This window comes from Pelobates fuscus, chromosome 1, assembly GCF_036172605.1.
Source record: "Pelobates fuscus isolate aPelFus1 chromosome 1, aPelFus1.pri, whole genome shotgun sequence".
Lineage (NCBI taxonomy): Eukaryota > Metazoa > Chordata > Amphibia > Anura > Pelobatidae > Pelobates > Pelobates fuscus.
The window spans coordinates 396,967,249-396,985,228 of NC_086317.1; the positions used below are offsets into that span (position 1 = coordinate 396,967,249).

At 40.8% G+C, this 17,980-nt stretch overlaps 1 protein-coding gene across 2 annotated transcripts; it reads left to right on the forward strand.

The window, feature by feature from the left end:
- The first annotated feature begins 7,784 nt into the window (after nucleotides 1-7,784).
- On the forward strand, nucleotides 7,785-16,659 carry LOC134596476 (inhibin beta B chain-like). 2 transcript variants are annotated; one of them, XM_063444772.1, is made up of 3 exons: nucleotides 7,785-7,854; nucleotides 11,509-12,073; nucleotides 15,224-16,659. In XM_063444772.1, exons 2-3 carry the CDS (start codon nucleotides 11,716-11,718, stop codon nucleotides 15,967-15,969), a joined length of 1,104 nt encoding a protein of 367 aa, XP_063300842.1. In that variant the 5' UTR covers nucleotides 7,785-7,854; nucleotides 11,509-11,715; the 3' UTR covers nucleotides 15,970-16,659. The 2 variants fall into 2 exon arrangements, with proteins under 2 accessions (XP_063300842.1, XP_063300841.1); XM_063444771.1 differs by lacking the exon at nucleotides 7,785-7,854 and having other exon boundaries at nucleotides 11,067-12,073.
- The last annotated feature ends 1,321 nt before the right edge of the window (nucleotides 16,660-17,980 follow it).

Here is a 17,980-nt window from a genome sequence, read left to right on the forward strand (position 1 = left end):
AAACAAGTTATAAGAGCTTCCAAATCACACACAGAAGAGAAAATAGCACAGTCAGTAAAAAAGGGGGACAAAACTTTTTTTAGATATATAAATGAGAAAAGAAAAGTAAAACAAGGATTAGTCAGATTAAAAACAAAAGTAGGAAGGTATGTAGATGAGGATAAAGGTCTAGCTGACTGCCTCAATGAATATTTTTGTTCGGTATTTACAGATGAAAATGAAGGAAAGGGACCTCAGTTAAGAAAAAGGATAAATGAGTCATTTATTACACGTGGGTTTACAGAGGAAGAGGTTCTATTTCAACTGTCAAAAGTAAAGACAAATAAGTCAATGGGACCTGATGGAATACACCCAAAGCTATTAAAAGAGCTTAGTGGTGTACTAGCAAAACCATTAACAGATTTATTTAACCAATCATTGATAACAGGAGTAGTCCCAGAAGATTGGAAGTTAGCGAATGTTGTGCCCATTCACAAGAAAGGTAATAGGGAGGAGTCGGGCAACTATAGGCCAATAAGCCTTACTTCAGTAGTGGGGAAAGTGATGGAAACCATGTTAAAGGATAGGATTGTTGAACATCTAAAAACACATGGATTTCAAGATCAGAGACAACATGGGTTTACTTCAGGGAGATCATGCCAAACTAATCTTATTGATTTTTTTGATTGGGTAACTAAAATTATAGATCAGGGTGGTGCAGTAGACATTGCTTACCTAGATTTCAGTAAGGCTTTTGACACTGTTGCACATAGAAGGCTTATCAATAAACTACAATCTTTGAGTTTGGATTCCAATATTGTTGAATGGGTAAGGCAGTGGCTGAGTGACAGGCAACAGAGGGTTGTAGTCAATGGAGTATATTCGAAGCTTGGGCTTGTCACCAGTGGGGTACCTCAGGGATCTGTACTTGGACCCATTCTCTTTAATATTTTTATTAGTGATATTGCAGAAGGTCTTGATGGTAAGGTGTGTATTTTTGCGGATGATACTAAGATATGTAACAGGGTTGATGTTCCAGGAGGGATAAGCCAAATGGAAAATGATTTAGGTAAACTAGAAAAATGGTCAGAGTTGTGGCAACTGATATTTAATGTGGATAAGTGCAAGATAATGCATCTTGGACGTAAAAACCCAAGGGCAGAGTACAGAATATTTGATAGAGTCCTAACCTCAACATCTGAGGAAAGGGATTTAGGGGTGATTATTTCTGATGACTTAAAGGTAGGCAGACAATGTAATAGAGCAGCAGGAAATGCTAGCAGAATGCTTGGTTGTATAGGGAGAGGTATTAGCAGTAGAAAGATGGAAGTGCTCATGCCATTGTACAGAACACTGGTGAGACCTCACTTGGAGTACTGTACACAGTACTGGAGACCCTATCTTCAAAAGGATATTGATACCTTAGAGAGAGTTCAAAGAAGGGCTACTAAACTGCAGCCAGTTATTTCAGCTTCAATCTCAGGCCACCTGCTGACATGAGATGAAAGGTCAGCTTAAAATTAAAGTGAAATAAGAAAGAAAAAGATATACTTGCGGCTCACAGAGGCATCAAATTCAGCAGTCCAGAGACCGCAAGTATATCTCAGCCCTAGGAATCGCGATCAAGGGCTGTATTTTACATCTGTTTACTTGTGAGCTGAGTGGTTGGTGTCGGGCTTTGTTCCCTGGTCTTAGAATTGCACTGCTTTGTATTTCTTTTTGGCAAATATTGCTATTAATTTTATATATTTTTATTTATCGTGAAGTGTACAAAATACATTTTTGATATTTTCATTACGTCTATACACTTGTCTGTAGTGACCAGCGCCCTCATTAGGTGTTTTTGTACCCACCTTTTTCTTTCTTATTTTGCTTTATAGGCTGTTTGGGGTGTGCCTATTGAGTGGCAGCTTTTCACCTATAGTGTGCATCTATAGTACCTTTTTTCTGGATCTATTCTTATTTGTATTAAAATTAAAGTGAGCTTGTTGTCTCCAAGTGGTATGCACATTTAGTTTCCATTTGATAAGTGGTGTTGGCCTTCAAGCTGAAATAACTGGCATAAATAATACATTTTTAAAATACTATAGAGTTAGGTGACATCTCCACCATATTTAGTGTTTTGTTTTCATAAAGAATATCACAACAATAAATAAATTCAACCATCCCAGTACAGTAATACCATCTCTGATTTGTGTGCAACACCAGGGCAGTGGCGGAACCACAGCGGTCGCAGCTGCGGTGCCCGCCAGCTAAGTAACGCGGCCCTGGCCCGTGCTGTTAGGGCCACCAAATAGCAACAAATTTCCAAGGGGCCCGGTCAGCGCTGTGGCACTTTAACAGCGCAACCGGGCCCCCTTTGATGACATCACAGCTGGGAGGAAGTGACTGCACTGGTCACTCCTCCCAGCTTACAACAGGAGCTGCGCAGGAGGAAGGAGAGGAGGGAGTCAGAGTGGGGAATCTGACTCCCATCAGTCTGAGTCACCACTGGACCCCAGGGAAGTCCCCCTTCTACATCTAAAAGTTAGGAAACAGGATGGTGACTTAAAAAAAGTTGTAAATGTGTTTGTATGTATGTGTATGTGTTTGTATGTCTGTATGTGTGTTTATATGTATGTGTCTGTGTATGTATCTATATGAATGTGTGTCTGTATGAATGTTTCTCTGTATGTGTGTCTGTGTCTGTATGTGTGTGTATGTCTGTGTATCTGTATTTGTGTGTGTGTGTGTCTGTATGTCTGTCTGTCTGTATGTGTGTATGTCTGTCTATGTGTCTGTATATGTGTGTCTCTTTGTGTGTGTGTGTGTGTGTGTGTATGACACGTATGGGGGATGGCGAGGGGTAGACATATGTGGGGGGGGCGCCCAGGGCAATTTTCGCACCGGGGCACCTTGGGCTACTAGTTACACCTCTGCCCCAGGGTATTATTCCAGCAACAATTTTGATTAGCCAAGGGAAATTATTTTGTCAGTGTAACTTCAAGACAACCTCAGGATGATGTGGGAGGCGGACATGGCGGTTCTCAAAACGGAGGTGCAAACAGTCAAGAGACGCACACAAGCCACTGAACACAATGTGACAGATTTGCAAAAAGGCCTCAAGGAATTGAGCGACAGGGTGCTACACATCCAGACTCAACAAGCTGAAACGAACAAGCACTTGCTAATACTAGACGACAGGAGCAGGAGGAAGAACATAAAGTTGCGGGGGGTAGCAGAAACCATACCCCTAGAAGAACGACCGCACTTCATAAGAAGGTTAGTGGCATCACTACTCTCAGCCAGAGAGGCTAAATATTTCTCCTTTGATGGGGCATACAGAATAGCTAAATCCCCAAAAGCCCCTGCAACCGCGCCACGAGACATCATCCTTAGGTGTCAAACGATGTCCAATAAATTAACCCTGCTAGCAGCGATGAAAGGGAAGACACCATATGACTTTGAGAACTGTAAAATATCATTTTTTCAAGATCTCAGCAGAACCACATTGCAGTGGCGCAAAGCCATGCAACCCCTCACACAGGTCTTACAGAAGGCAGGCCTAACATACAGATGGGCGACACCGCAAACACTATGGATTACCAAAGGAGGAAAGTACTATAAAGCTACAGACCCAGCGGACACTCCCGCGCTCCTGACGGCTCTGGACCTACAACCACAGCGGGGCTCAGCTCAAGATCCACAGGACACGCAGCTCCTCACAGACATTGACTCAGACTCGTCCTCTTCTGAAATTAGGGGCGCAACGAGACCAAAGACCTGAACAGGCCAGCGTACCCAAGTGTCTCAAGCAGCAGTGACATTTCTGAGAATTTTCTTAGCCTAAAGTTATACAATGTTTAATGTTTACTATTTCATGGTTCACTTTTTCTACTTACTCTCATGCACACCAATACGTTATTACACAATCACCTAATTCAACCGAGTGACCCAAAGGGCACACACAGCGCACACACTAAGCTCAGGACATCCCCCCCCTACTCGCCACGCCAGGGAGGGACCGAATAGGGGTCAGAGGGACACACATAGATGAGGACCACACAATAACAACCACCACATAAGGCCGGTTCCACCAGGGAATCAACAATCAACCCTCTTACACACTCTCAAGGAGATTCAGAACATCATACCTAACTGGTCTATAATTCACGCGACACTACACATAGAGGGGGCTCCCAAACCCACCTAGTGCTCAACTCGATACAACCCGACAGACCACCAAACTCCACAAAATGTGCAACATGCCAGCTAGAGACCACAACTTGTGATGCTATACACACTGTTTATCACTGTACTCACCTATATGTAACACTTGTACCAAATGGCTTGCAAGCAGTTTATACCTTTCATGCAAACTTGCACCAAAAATAAAGAATTTAAAAAAATAAAATAAAATAAAATGATGGAGATCAGTGTCATGTTCTAACATGATGTAAACTTACAAAAGTGTAGTGATAACCAATGGAATGTACTGCTGCTTATACTGAAGTCTGGTGATTTCCACTCTTTTAGAGCTTAGAAAAGGTAGGACTAAAAATAGTGGCGTACACACGATCCTTTCCTATGGGTGGTTTGAATGCGCACGCGGCTCTTGCTGCGCATGCGCATTCAGAGCTAAGAGGCTGATCGGGGCGGAGAGATCCCCAGCACCAAGGGTGCCCGTTTTAACCCCTTCAGCCCAGCGGGAGGGGGGCCACAAGGGTGGGGGGACGAGTTTGTTTTCCTGGCACTATAGTGGTCCTCTAATGACAAACATTCAGATACACATACAGACAAACAGATACCCATGCAGACCACGAGATACACATACAGACCCACATACAGGCACACACAAGCAGACACACCAAGAGATACACATACATACACACACACATACAGACACACACTCACTGACAAACACATATACACTCTCACTAACACACACTCACTAACAGACATACACACACTCTCACGGACACGTACACACTAGCTAACAGACACACACATTTACTGACAGACACACACTCAGTGACAGACATACATACACACTCACTAACAGACAGACACACATACACACTCACTTACAAAACATACACTCTCACTGACACACACTCACTAACAGACACCAAACAGACTCACTAACAGACACACACACACACTCAATAACAGACACACACTAACAGACACACACAAACTAACACGCTCAGTAACAGACACACACACAGTAACACACTCACTGACACACACACACACACACACACTAACACACATACACACTCACATTGTTTTTTAAATATAATCCCCCAGACTCCCTACATTTGGGAGTGCTGAGGGGATTCCAGCTTTCCCTGGGGTCCAGTGGAGCTGCTGGGCGGCCTTTCACTGCAGGTGGCGAGGGAGCACTGATCCTCCTGTTCAGCTTCCTGGTCAGAGAGAGCTCAGAGGAGAATGCTTCCTTGCGCGCACACGCGCGCCTGCCCGCAAAGTGGCGCCTCTGCCAGTCTCGGGGGCCCCCCAGGAGAAGAGCCTGGCAAAATACACATGTCGCAGGGCAGCCGGGGCCTTGGTCCGCGGTATGTGCACCAGTGACTAAAACATAAATCCTGGTGTACTGATTTCTTCAATGTGCAAGTACATCCTTGGGCATTACTTAAAACATAGCTTTACTTAATCCAAAAAGAGGACATGAATAAGTAACAATGTTGCTAATCAAACAAAAACAATTGAAATAGCTCAACACAATGAATGCTTCAAGTGGTTTCCCCAAAACCTACTGAAAATGCAACTTTTAATGACTTTTCCAGTTTTAAAATTATTCAACCCCTTCATGGCAGGCATCCTTACTACTTTAGTGCTACAAACTAGATGCATAGCCAGACACCATCTTCTGGCAGTCTTCAAACCAGAGATTTTCAATAGGGTTCAAGTCAGGTGACTCTGATGGCCACTGTAGAATGTTCCAGGACTACTTCTGCAACCAAGCCTTGGAAAATGTGAGGTATGCTTGAAATAATTGACTTGTTGGAATGTAAATGACACACGAGCTTCAGCTTCCTCACAGACAGCATGGCATTTTCTCCTAGGTTTTTCTGATACTTCAATGAATCCATCTTGCTTTCCACACGCTGCAGGTTTCCAGTGCCAGAGGATGCAAAGCAGCCCCAGAGCATCACCGAGCCACCACCATGCTTAACTGTAGGCAGAGCGTTCTTTTCAGTGTATGTTTCATTCTTCTTCCTCCAGACATACTGCTGATCCATTGTGCCATAAAGTTCCAGTTTTGTTTCATTGCTCCAAAGAACAGAATCCAGAAACTTCTATGGCTTATTTATGGCATATTGGAGCCAACTTTTCTTGTACTTACTGGTTAGTAGTAGTATACATTTTGGAGTTCAGGCATAAAAAAGCCTTCTGCATTTAGTACGCGACTTACTGTGCTCCCTGAAACCTCAGTGCCTGCTGCCAGCAAGTCTTTCTTCAGGTCTTTTGCATTCACTCAAGGGTTTTTCACAACTTGCCTTCTCATAAATCTGGTTGCAGCCATTGATACGTTGCCCTGACCAGGTGTGTAACCACTGTTCTTTCAACTTTGAACTTGTAAACTATGCTTCCAACAGTGTCTCTAGGAACATTCAGGAACATTCATGCCTTTGTCATCTTTTTGTATCCTGTTTCTTGTATGTGAAGAGTGATGACCTATTTTCTTCACTTTATTGACCATTCTTTGACTAAACTTATAACGATTATACCACACTCAAAAATGTATGCAAAGAAAGACAAGCTTTTAATATCAGAGTTTGCAAATTAGTAAAGGTAATTTGTAGCCTAATATACTCTGCAATTGTGATATAGCACATATACTTCACTACTAAAGTTGCACAAGAAAAAGGACAAAAAAAAAACCCCAGTACTAAGTACTAAGAAAAGTATATCGGTTAATTCTAACGTGAATACATCCACTCATAAGTAAATGGTAAAAATCCCTGATGGGCATTATTACTACACCACAAAAGCATGGTCCTTTATTACGAGTAATAGTCATAAGAATTAGTGACCACAATGAGCTGAGCAAATCCAAAGAAATGGGTATTCTTAGCATAGCTCCAATATGAAAGCCTTGCATATAAAAATTGACAAATAAAAAACAATAAGTAAAAGAAAACAAAGAAAAGGCTGCAAAAAAATAAAATATATATATATATGTGTGTGTGTGTGTTTGTATATATATCCCTGTGTGTACACGTGTTTATATAAACAAAAAATGAAAAATCAGTAATCTATTGTTCAAGGTAATCCTTAAAGGTCAGATCTCACTATCCCTGTATTGGCACAACGTTTGCCCCTGGCCTGTTGAAAGTTCATTGAGGACAGTCTTCTCAACCAGTTTCAGATTGCAGTAATACATTTGTCATTACTTTGCACATACCAGGAAGAGCTAAAAAGTTTGCAACTGCAGATTTGAAAGCTCTCACCTAGCAGCACGTAACATTGTGATATGATTATTGATCAGTGGAGTGAAACCGAAAAAAAAAAAAGACTCTACCCATGACCTTTGTTCTCCATGCTTACTGAAATGATGGATTAAGCAGCATGTTGTAGAAAATCCTATCAGAGCTATTCACTTGGGTGTTAATTGTTGGGAATTCAAACAAAGTTGTTCATTAAACACCAAATTTTAGTGAAATAAATCAAAATGGTAAAATGTTGAAAAAAAAACAAGCATGCCAAACTTGCGGCACACAATGATTATCTTTGCAGCCAACCTGCCCTAGGGGCCGCTTTCTGCCGTGGCTGCGACTGATTATTATCTCCCCTCCCACGGTGCCAGAGGAGCGTCTGGCCTGCTTGAGCAGAGAAGAGCAGAGCTGGAACTGGAGGACGGCTCATCTTAAGGTAGGGGAAGAGGGGCTTCCTGTGTAGTGTGATAAATTAGGGAGGCGGGGGACAGTGTATTGGGGAGGAAGGGGGCAGTGTATTAATTTGAGGTAGGGAGGGGGCCAGTGTATTAAATTGGGGAGGGAGGGCAGTGTATTAATTTGAGGCTGGGAGGTGGCCAATGTATTAAATTGGGGGAGGGAGTGGGCAGTGTATTAGAATGGTGGGAGGGGGACTCAGTGTGTTAAATTGGGGGGAAGGGCAGTTTATTAATTTGGGGGAGGGTGGGGGCAGTGTATTAGAGTGGTGGGAGGGGGCAGTGTGTTAAATTGGGGATGGGGCAGTGTATTAAATTGGGGGAGGGCAGGGTATTACTTGGGGGAGGGAGGGGTCAGTGTATTAAATTGGGGAGAGGAAGGGCAGTGTATTAAATTGGGGGAGGGAGTGGGCCAGTGTATTCAATTGTGGAGGGGGCAGTGTATTAATTTAAGGGAGAGAGGGGGCCAGTGTATTAAATTGGGGGAGGGAGTGGGCAGTGTATTAGAGTGGTGGGAGGGGGAGTCAGTGTGTTAAATTGGGGGAGGGCAGTGTATTAGAGTGATGAGTGGGAGTGGGCAGTGTATTAGAGTAGTGGGAGGAGCGGCAGTGTTTTAAATTGGGGGAGGGAGGGGGCAGTGTGTTAGAGTGGTGGGAGGAGGGGCAGTGTGTTAAATTGGGGGAGGGCAGGGTATTACTTGGGGAGGGAGGTTGCAGTGTATTCATTTGGGGGAGGGGAACAATGTATTCAATTGGGAAGGAAGGGGCAGTGTATTAGAGTGATGGGAGGGGGCAGTGTGTTAAATTGGGGTGGAGAGTGTATTAACTTGGGAGAGGGAGGAGGGAAGTGTATTAAATTGGGGGAGGAAGGGCAGTGTATTAAATTGGGAAAGGGATGGGCAGTGTGTTAATTTGGGGGAGGAATGGGGCCAGTGTATTGAATAGTGGAAGGAGTGGGCAGTGTATTAGAGTGGGTGGGAGGTGGAGGAAGTGTATTAGAGTGGTGGTGGGGGGGGAGGCAGTGTGTTAAATTGGGGAGAGGTAATTCAATGTATTCAATTTGAGTGGTGGGAGTGAGGGTAGTGAATTAGATTAAGGGGCAGTGTACTAGAGTGGAGGGGGTAGTGTATTAGATTAAGGGGCAGTGTATTAGATTGGGTGGAGGGGGAAGTGTATAAGAGAGGAAGGAGGTGGCAGTGTATTGGATTTAGGGGCAGTGTATTGTATTTGGGGGCAATGTATTGTTTTGTGGGCAGTGTATTAGAATAGGGGGAGGGGACAGTGTATTAGATTGGGTCTGCATGGAGGTGCTGAACACTCCCCATGGAGATGCTGATTGGCCGCGCAGCTTTTTGCCACACATGCACAATAGCCTCCCAATGATTTCCTATAGCAAAATATTGGATTGGTTGAGATCATCAAGTTTGATGATCTCAGCCAAAGTGAAGAACACCCTCATAGGGCTTCAAAATCAACAACTTAATTTATAGCTGTACAACAGCCTACAACAGCCTACATTCACTATTTCAGTCCCATTACCAAACATTTCTTAATATGTCAAGGTAGTTGGACTGAAACCTTCGTTATATGCAAATGCGTTTTCCTTAACCCTTTAAGGACCAAACTTCTGGAATAAAAGGGAATCATGACATGTCACACATGCCGTGTGTCCTTAAGGGGTTAAAATAAATCCGCTCTTTTGTTTACTTTGAAGCCCTACAAGCATGAGGACATCCAGTTTCAGTTAGGCAACTTTTTTATACTGTACTTTTCAAATAAGCCTATATTTCTATGTAAACTGAAGTTATTGTTCTTTTGCGGCCCACACAAACTTAAACCTTGTTTATTTGGCCGTGTTAGCTATTGAGTTTGACATGCTTGCTCTACAATGTGTTGTGTAGTGAATAACAGTAAAAATTAATAGATCAGCCCTATAGATTGGCATAGACTATTCTACGCGTTTTGGGAGGTTTGCAATTGGTTTTATTTTATTTTTTTTTATGAAAAGTGAATCAGTATCTTAGAAGGGATTATGGCCACAATCAAAAATGCTTTCTTTTCACCTTGGTGACAGGGTCAGGATACTCCTGGTGATTCTGGCATGGTAATCATTGTAAAAAGCAGTTAGGGTGCTTATAGTGCCCATTTAAAAGCATCATGAGTGCGTGTGTACCCCTAACCCTTTGGATATTCCATAACCTGACATCCAACTGTTGATCGTGTGAATTTGACCATCTGTCACCGTCAGCTAGGCTTCCTTAGAAAAGTCTTCGGTCTTAGTCTTTTAACACTTAATACTAATGATGGTTTTGTCTGGCTGCAAATGATGAGAGTTGTAGTTCACAGCATTGATGCAGGTGCCTAACCGTTGACTGGTCTTGCAAATGCTTGTTTGCAAGTCCACCTATTGCATAGTACTGTGCAATTTGTTAGAGCTTTATAAATAATAATAATAATAGTAATAATAATAATTAATAATAGTCGGTTAGGCATACACGTGGAATTAGGGATTTCAGAGAATGCTAACTCCTAATATAATACCCCTCTAAACAATACTCTAGTTAACCCCATATATTTAAAATTACATCTAACATCACATTCAAAGTGACTATTTTCTGAATATTGGCAGTTCACTTTAGTAGATTTAGTTCCATTGCACTGTTGTCCCAAAGGCGTTTTATCATGCTGTTTATCAATCAATAAATACTGCTGTATTCCAAGTGGCAAAGTGCTCTGTGGATCCATTGTGCAAGATCTATTGCTGGCTCCAGGTTACTTGGTACAACTAGCTCATTTCACAGTATCTGTGCCTGAACAAATTGATACTTTTACTTTATTAATGCACTGAGGAACACTGACATGTAAAATTATTAATGCACTGAGATACACTGACATGTCAAAAGGACCCAGAAGCCTCCAGTAATGCAGTGTGCATGACAAACTGTTTTTATGCATTCTTTAGTGATCTAAAGATTAATTCTCCATTCTTGAAATTCTATCCCCATTATTGCATCAACCCTGCTTTAAATCACCCATCTTTGCCCTATATCGAGCACCTTGTTCTCCACGTGGATATTGGCTTTGACAAGGGAGGGGTAAATAAAAGAGAGGGATGAAGCAACCAATCTATGATAACAGGAGGCTCCAAATCACAGTGCCAAAGGGAAGTGTAAATAACACCCAGAGTGAACAGGAGCTTAATGAGAGATTTGTGCAGGACTAAGGGGAGGGGGCAGGGAGTGTATCACTGAGCTGCAATATATAGGGCAGTGTAACAAGAGGGAGAGACAGCAATCCACAGGTATCTGCTCATGATCCAGGTTAGTTTCCTCAACAAAGATATTTTGCTAAGGAAAGGCATTTAGATTCTGCACACACACTGTCTAAGATAAATGTCCTTCTTTTTACACCTTTGCCAGTTCTGCATCCTATTGAGACATGTCCAGTGTGGACTGGTAGATTTTATTGCAATCATCTACAGGCTGGAGTAGAAGGAAAGTCCTATCACTTCCATCCCATAATCCTCCTGACTCAGCCCTGAACCACTTTTCCATCACATCTGCTGCAGGTTGAGGTACCTGGGAGTACTGCATTAGCTCTTCTGATTTTATATGGTTGACCTGTGTCATCTGACAGGGGGGAGTCCTGGAGATTATCCCAGTCTCAGTAGCCACATGACTGTTAATGCTGGACCAGCTCGCTTTTAAAAGCAGGATGCTGACTCTTTAGGACCACAGCTGAACAAGCTCTGATAAGGAGAAGGAGCAAGAGACAAGATTCAGGGCAAGATACAAAGTATCATCATTTCTCTTTCAAGACTCTCTTTGTGAAGCTTCATCTCAGATGGCTCCCAGGTCCCAGAGAGAAGGTATCTGCTTCTACCTGCTAACCATGCTAGGTGCTTGGGCAGTTTCTACTCAAGGAGACGTAAAAAAAAACGAATGTCCATCTTGTGGAGTCCAGGACAAAGATGTAATGATAGAACTAGCTAAGCAGCAAATCTTAGAGAAGTTACACCTCAAGGAAAGACCCAACATCACCCACCCAATCCCCAGGGGAGCGGTAGCTAATGCACTACGCAGACTGCACCTAACCAAACCAAAAATGGAAGGTCTGTTTGGCTCCACCAGCTGGGACAGTAACACAGACAGCGTGGGGATGGACCAACAGAGCTATGAGATCATAAGCTTTGCAGAATCAGGTAAGACAATGTTGCCAATTGAATAACCCCCCGCTGTTTTTATTATGTGTGTTTGGGTGATGTTTTGTTGCTTCCTTGCCTACATGTTTCACAAACACCTGTTCACACAATTTCATTTGACTGAACTCCTTCATTTTCTTTCCTGTCTCAACCAAAATGCAAAAGATTTAGTGAAATCTGTTAAACAGACAGACGTTGAACTCTTTAAAGGGTCACCAAGAGCAGACAGACATTCGATTTAAGGCTGGCTGTTCCATTTGCATCATTTGTGTGAGTCAGCTTATCTGTCTCTTCCAACGTGTATCTAATGTAAAAAACATAACCTAGAATTCTTTATATCTATACATAGTTATGTGAACATGTAGGGGGGTTTAAATATATTAGGAAGTCATCTAGCTAATCTGTTTTCATTATCCAAATACCTTTGCACTTTACAACATAATGGAGGCAGACATTAATATATCCTTATCTATGAATTTTCTGGTCATTGACCAAGAGTTCACTTTTAGATGTATTTTGATTGTCTAAAAGCATCAAGTAGCAGACAGTCAGAATATGGCTCTGAGTGCATGTTTAATCCACTCCTACAAACTTTCACTAAACAAAATGTTTTTGCAGCAATCAAATTCATAATAGGGAAATGCTGTAACTTTTACAGGCATTATCAGGAATTATACTCTCAGGACCAACACAACCATAGCTTATTTTTTTTGGTGTATAGATAATGCTCAATTCTCTGCTATTTAGGCATTAAATCACTTTGTTTATGGCTGTAACTCACAGAGCCTCCATAAAAAGTTTGTTTTCAAACTGATCTTAATATTATTACAAAGAGTGTTTATTTTAGAAGTTCTGTTCAGGAATTCGTTTTTTTATTTTGTTTTTACAATCACTCTCTCACCATTTTATTGCCGATTTATTTTCCCCAATAGCAGGCTGGACTCTTTTAATAGAGTTTGGGTTTACTGCTTACTGAGTAGCAATTTCCATATTGAAGTTTATTGAAAAATTGCTATTCAGTAAGCAGAATAAACCTTTACTCTGCTAAGATAATTCAGTCCAGTGTTTTAAAGTTTAGACGAGTATAATTGAACATCATTATCACCATTACAATTCATTATTATTCTTATTATTGGCATTTAAAAAGTGCCAACAAATTCCGTAGCGCTTTACAATATTATAGGAGGGGGGGATTTTATAAACTCAAAACATTTAATTTAAAGGTGCAAAACTTAAATCACACTTAATCAGGCATCATTTATTTATTTACAGTGCTAGTTCTGTATTATCCATGGCTAAAATGATGAATGATCAATTCCAGCAATGCCTGGGAATCTCCTGACTAAACACAGATTGTAGTGACTAAATGGCCATCTTTCTCATTCTACAGTTGGGGGGAAAAAATGGATTCGTTGTCAGCAATATTTTTCAAACAGTCAAGTAAGGGCCTAAGGTTTTCAAGCCAGGTGCCAATGCAATGAGGGAAAATAATAAGCAATCAATGTCTAACCTGGTACACTGTGGTAGAGTTTCGCCAACTTCAATAATTAGCCAATACCAAAGAATCCACAGGTTCAACAGGATAGGCACATAAAAATGTAGATTTATTGGAAACAGAAGCCTAACGATGTGCCACATTTCTTTACTTTATTCTGAAGCAATAACAAATAGTACATGGTACTTAAACTGTACTTTTCTTGCAATGTCTGTGTGTGACACCACATTACATAATTGATTAGGTAGAATCAAATGAAGGTTATAGGATCCCACAGAGTAAGGTCCAGGTTCCCAGTCTGACTTCCCCTGTCTTTATTCCGGGATGGTGAATAACACTGTTTGGTCAAGCATCTTCATGGTACCTAGACCACCGTACCTAATACTGCCTACCCCCAGACCCTGAGAATCAACTTTAGGCTGTCTTATCGTTAGTCTGGCAGAGTTCATGTTAAGAAAGATTAATATGATGGTTAATTGAACTCAGTTACTAGGGATGGTCAGAAAAAAACTGTAACGTTTTGGACAGAACACAACTTATTTTCCCTTCTATATTTTATTACTTACATTTTGTAATGGGATGCTTAAAGGGACACTATACTCACTAAAACTAATTTGGATTAATGAAGCAGTTTTTTTCTACAGGTTATGCCTCACTAATCCCACTGCTCAATTATCCTCCATTTAGGGGTTAAATCAACGTTGTTTCTGTTTATGCAGCTCTAGTCACACTTCCCCTGGCTGTGAGTGGCACAAGCCTACATGAAAACAAAATGGTTTCATTTTCAATCCGATGTAACGTGCTTTAAAAGTTTTCATCTACAGCTCTGGCAATTAAACTTAGGCTCCTGTAGGGTCTAGCAAACTATTAACCTAGCAGGAGATAAGAAATTCTAAATTAAACAGAATTTGCAATAAATGAAGTGTAAACATTAGAAGATTATTTACAGAAAGTGTTCAGGAAGGCTGTGCAAGTTACATGCAGGTAGGTGTGACTTGGGCTACATAAATAAAGTGATGTAACTCCTAAATGACTGAGAATTGCACACTGAGATTGCAGGGGAATGATCTATACACCAAAACTGCTTCATTAAGCTAAAGTTGTTTTGGTGACTATAGTGTCCCTTTAAACCAATTTGTCAAAGACATAAACTAGTGACAATTAAACTTTTTTTAGATTGAAATTTGTTTTCATTAATTTCTAAATGTAAAGTGCCATGCAATTTGTTAATATATTATTTCAAAGTAGTAAATATTATAATAAAAATTATTCTGAAAAGAAACAAGAGTGACATATAGTGGACAATATCAGTTATTAAAAATGTAATACAATGCAAATCGTCAGTATCAGTTCTTTGCATTTATTACAGTTGCTTGTTGACAAATTAGTAATAGACAACCTCTGAGCAAGAAACTAGAATATACATGTTATTAGTTATCCTTCATAAAATTTATTATGGCTATAATTAGAGGGAGTATAACAACTCACTGAGATTGAAGTAAGACTGAAACTATTTCATAACTCTAAATTCAGCTACAAAGATTATATGCAGTGTATTGATTCCTTAAAAAAGTATAAGGCAGTTATATATGTTAAACATGCAAGGACGATACAGACATAAACAAATGCTAATGTTTATATTTCTTCTTTTTCAGAATATATCAATGGATCAGGTACTATACTGAATTTTCAGTTTGCAAGAGATGAAGAGCAAAATGTGCATGTTCTCCAGGCACATCTGTGGATCTTTCTCAGATCTAACAGGACTACGCAGCCCAACCAAACATTAAAATTGTATCTGGTCCAAGAAGAGTTTTCTCAGCGTACATTGATAAGTGAAAGAACCCTGGAACCAAGATGGACAGGCTGGCAAACATTTTCATTGAAACAAATGCTACAAAAAGTCTTTGATGGAGGAAACAGAAGTTTACAACTAGAACTCAACTGTGAGGGTTGTGAGGACATGCCAGTCCTGGCCAACCCCGATGACTCACATCAGCCTTTTCTGGTTGCCCAAGCTAAAGTAAGGGAGAGAAACCATCATGCCACCAAAAGAAGTCTCAAATGTGATCAGAACTCCAACCTGTGTTGCAGGAAAGACTTTTATGTACACTTTAAGGACATTGGGTGGAATGATTGGATTATAAAACCAGAGGGGTACCAGATTAATTACTGCAAGGGTCTCTGCCCATTGCACATAGCTGGTGCCCCAGGCATGGCTGCATCATTCCACACAACTGTCTTAAATATCATAAAGGCCAACAATGTACAGTCAGTGGGCAACTCTTGTTGCGTTCCCACTAAAAGACGGCCTCTTTCCATGCTTTTCTTTGATGGAAACAGCAATATTGTAAAGACTGATGTTCCAGATATGATTGTGGAAGCTTGTGGGTGCAGCTAACAGCCTCCAAAGACTTCCAAATTTAAATAAATACAGAGAGAAGCTGGCTTGTCTCGTAGGCATTTAGATCTGGCAGAAAAGAGAAGAATAAACACCTAAATGCCTCAAAATCATTTGCACAAATTATACAATTGCAAGAACTTCCATCACTTGCCCAGTAGGTCATTTCTTATGATGATGATAGTGATTGCAATATCTTCAGCTAGATGAATGTAGCGATCTGAGCAACCTGTTCCACGATTCTTGTGGCCATATTGACGTTACACCATCTTTTGGTATGTCCAGGCCTTTTACAAATGGACAAAGAACTGCTGCTGCTTTGATTGGACTACTTCCAAAAATATGAATATACTGCACACCGAGCTGTAGATCGCTTACCAAAGATTATGCACTTAAGTTTTATATTATAAAGACAGATGTGATAGGCCTCCATCCATTGAAATCATGTTACAATTCCTAAGTGACAAGGTAAAGGTCTGGATGGAAATGAAGAGTCACTATGGACATTGAGCAATATATGTCTTTTATGATATATTTCCAAAGACTTTATTTAAATAATGATTTTGCTGAACCTTGAATGTTTTTTTTCCAAGTGCTGATTGCCTGGCTTTACCAGACCACAAGCATGTGATGTATGACACTACCACTGTTTATTGTATTTTATAATATATTTGTATATATTATTTTTATTACTGTGACACAATTTAATAAAGAAATTATGATTAAAAAAAACTAAATATCTAGTGCTTCTTCAAGGATAATTTTGAGTTATTGCTCTGATTATAGGGTTGTGTAATTGCACACCTTACGTAAAAGACAGGTTGAAATAAAAAGCCGATGAGCTGGTATGATAATGTAGAAGTATGAAGTTCTGCTTTAGTATAGCGAGTTAGATTGGAAGCAGTATAGGCTTCATTGTTACATGGTTTACTGTAAAATGGTGTTAGTGGACTCCTGCTACCACAAACACTACATTATAGAATGTAAGCACTAACCTACATCCCTGCACCCTCTGGCAGTATTGATCTTCTCCTTAATAATCACAAGCAGACTTTAACAAGCCAATTAACCCTTCTTCCCATTACACAATGTAGAGCTTTATAGTGCCCTGCAACTAATTCCTCACTTCCAATCTAAAAACCCATTGTTTCCTGCAATTTACCTCTCTCCTAAATGTACTTCCATATTCCCCCCCAGAACCCCCTCTTGCATTGCTGTGACAGAGTTGCCCCCACTCCCCGGTCTACAGAGATAGAGTCACACAGAAACAGACTCACAGATAACACACATACGGGCACTGCACTGAGTCATGGAGAGGCATACATTCACATATAACACAAATATGTGCAAACACACTGACAGTCAAGTATTTTCACAGTCATATCGATTACACACACATACAGATCCCGTTTGCAAACACAGTCATACACATATTCACATATACATAGTTTTAAATCTCACCGATTTCACCACTGGGTGGATGCCATCCTGCTAATCCTGCCTCCACCTCTGTTACTCCTTCCCATCTTGCTTCTGCTCCAGACTCTCCCGCTGATTCTCCAGCCACAGTGCTTCCTCTCTCTCTCTCACAAAGATGTGGACAAGATATAAACACACTGTATCTTGGCTGTGGCGCTAAAAGGCCCACTCTGAAGGCCTTGGGGGAGATGCATCACCCTTGTTTAATGACTTGTAAGCAGCAAGCATTTGCAAACCCAACAGAAGGCAACAACTCAACTGACAAAGCAACGGGATCTAAAAACGGTGTTCGAAAGCACATCTATGTCAAACAAATATTGAAATGTCTATATAAAAAACTTGTCCAAAGAGATATTGTATAAAATGAAACTTAGACCAGCTTCATCAAGGGAGGTGGACCATTTTAGCTCTTGCAGTGATCAAAATATGCTTTGGTCTTTTTTTATCATAATAATCTGGTCTTTACATACCTAACTTGGATATAGAATGGCCTACTCTCTAATGTGTACTGGACCTCTCTGACATGCAATTG

Bases quoted from the DNA above. Each gene is read 5' to 3' on its own strand.
- LOC134596476 (XM_063444772.1), top strand. From the start codon at position 11,716: ATGGCTCCCAGGTCCCAGAGAGAAGGTATCTGCTTCTACCTGCTAACC. The intron at 12,074-15,223 runs GTAAGACAATGT...CTTCTTTTTCAG, and splicing joins CATAAGCTTTGCAGAATCAG to AATATATCAATGGATCAGGT.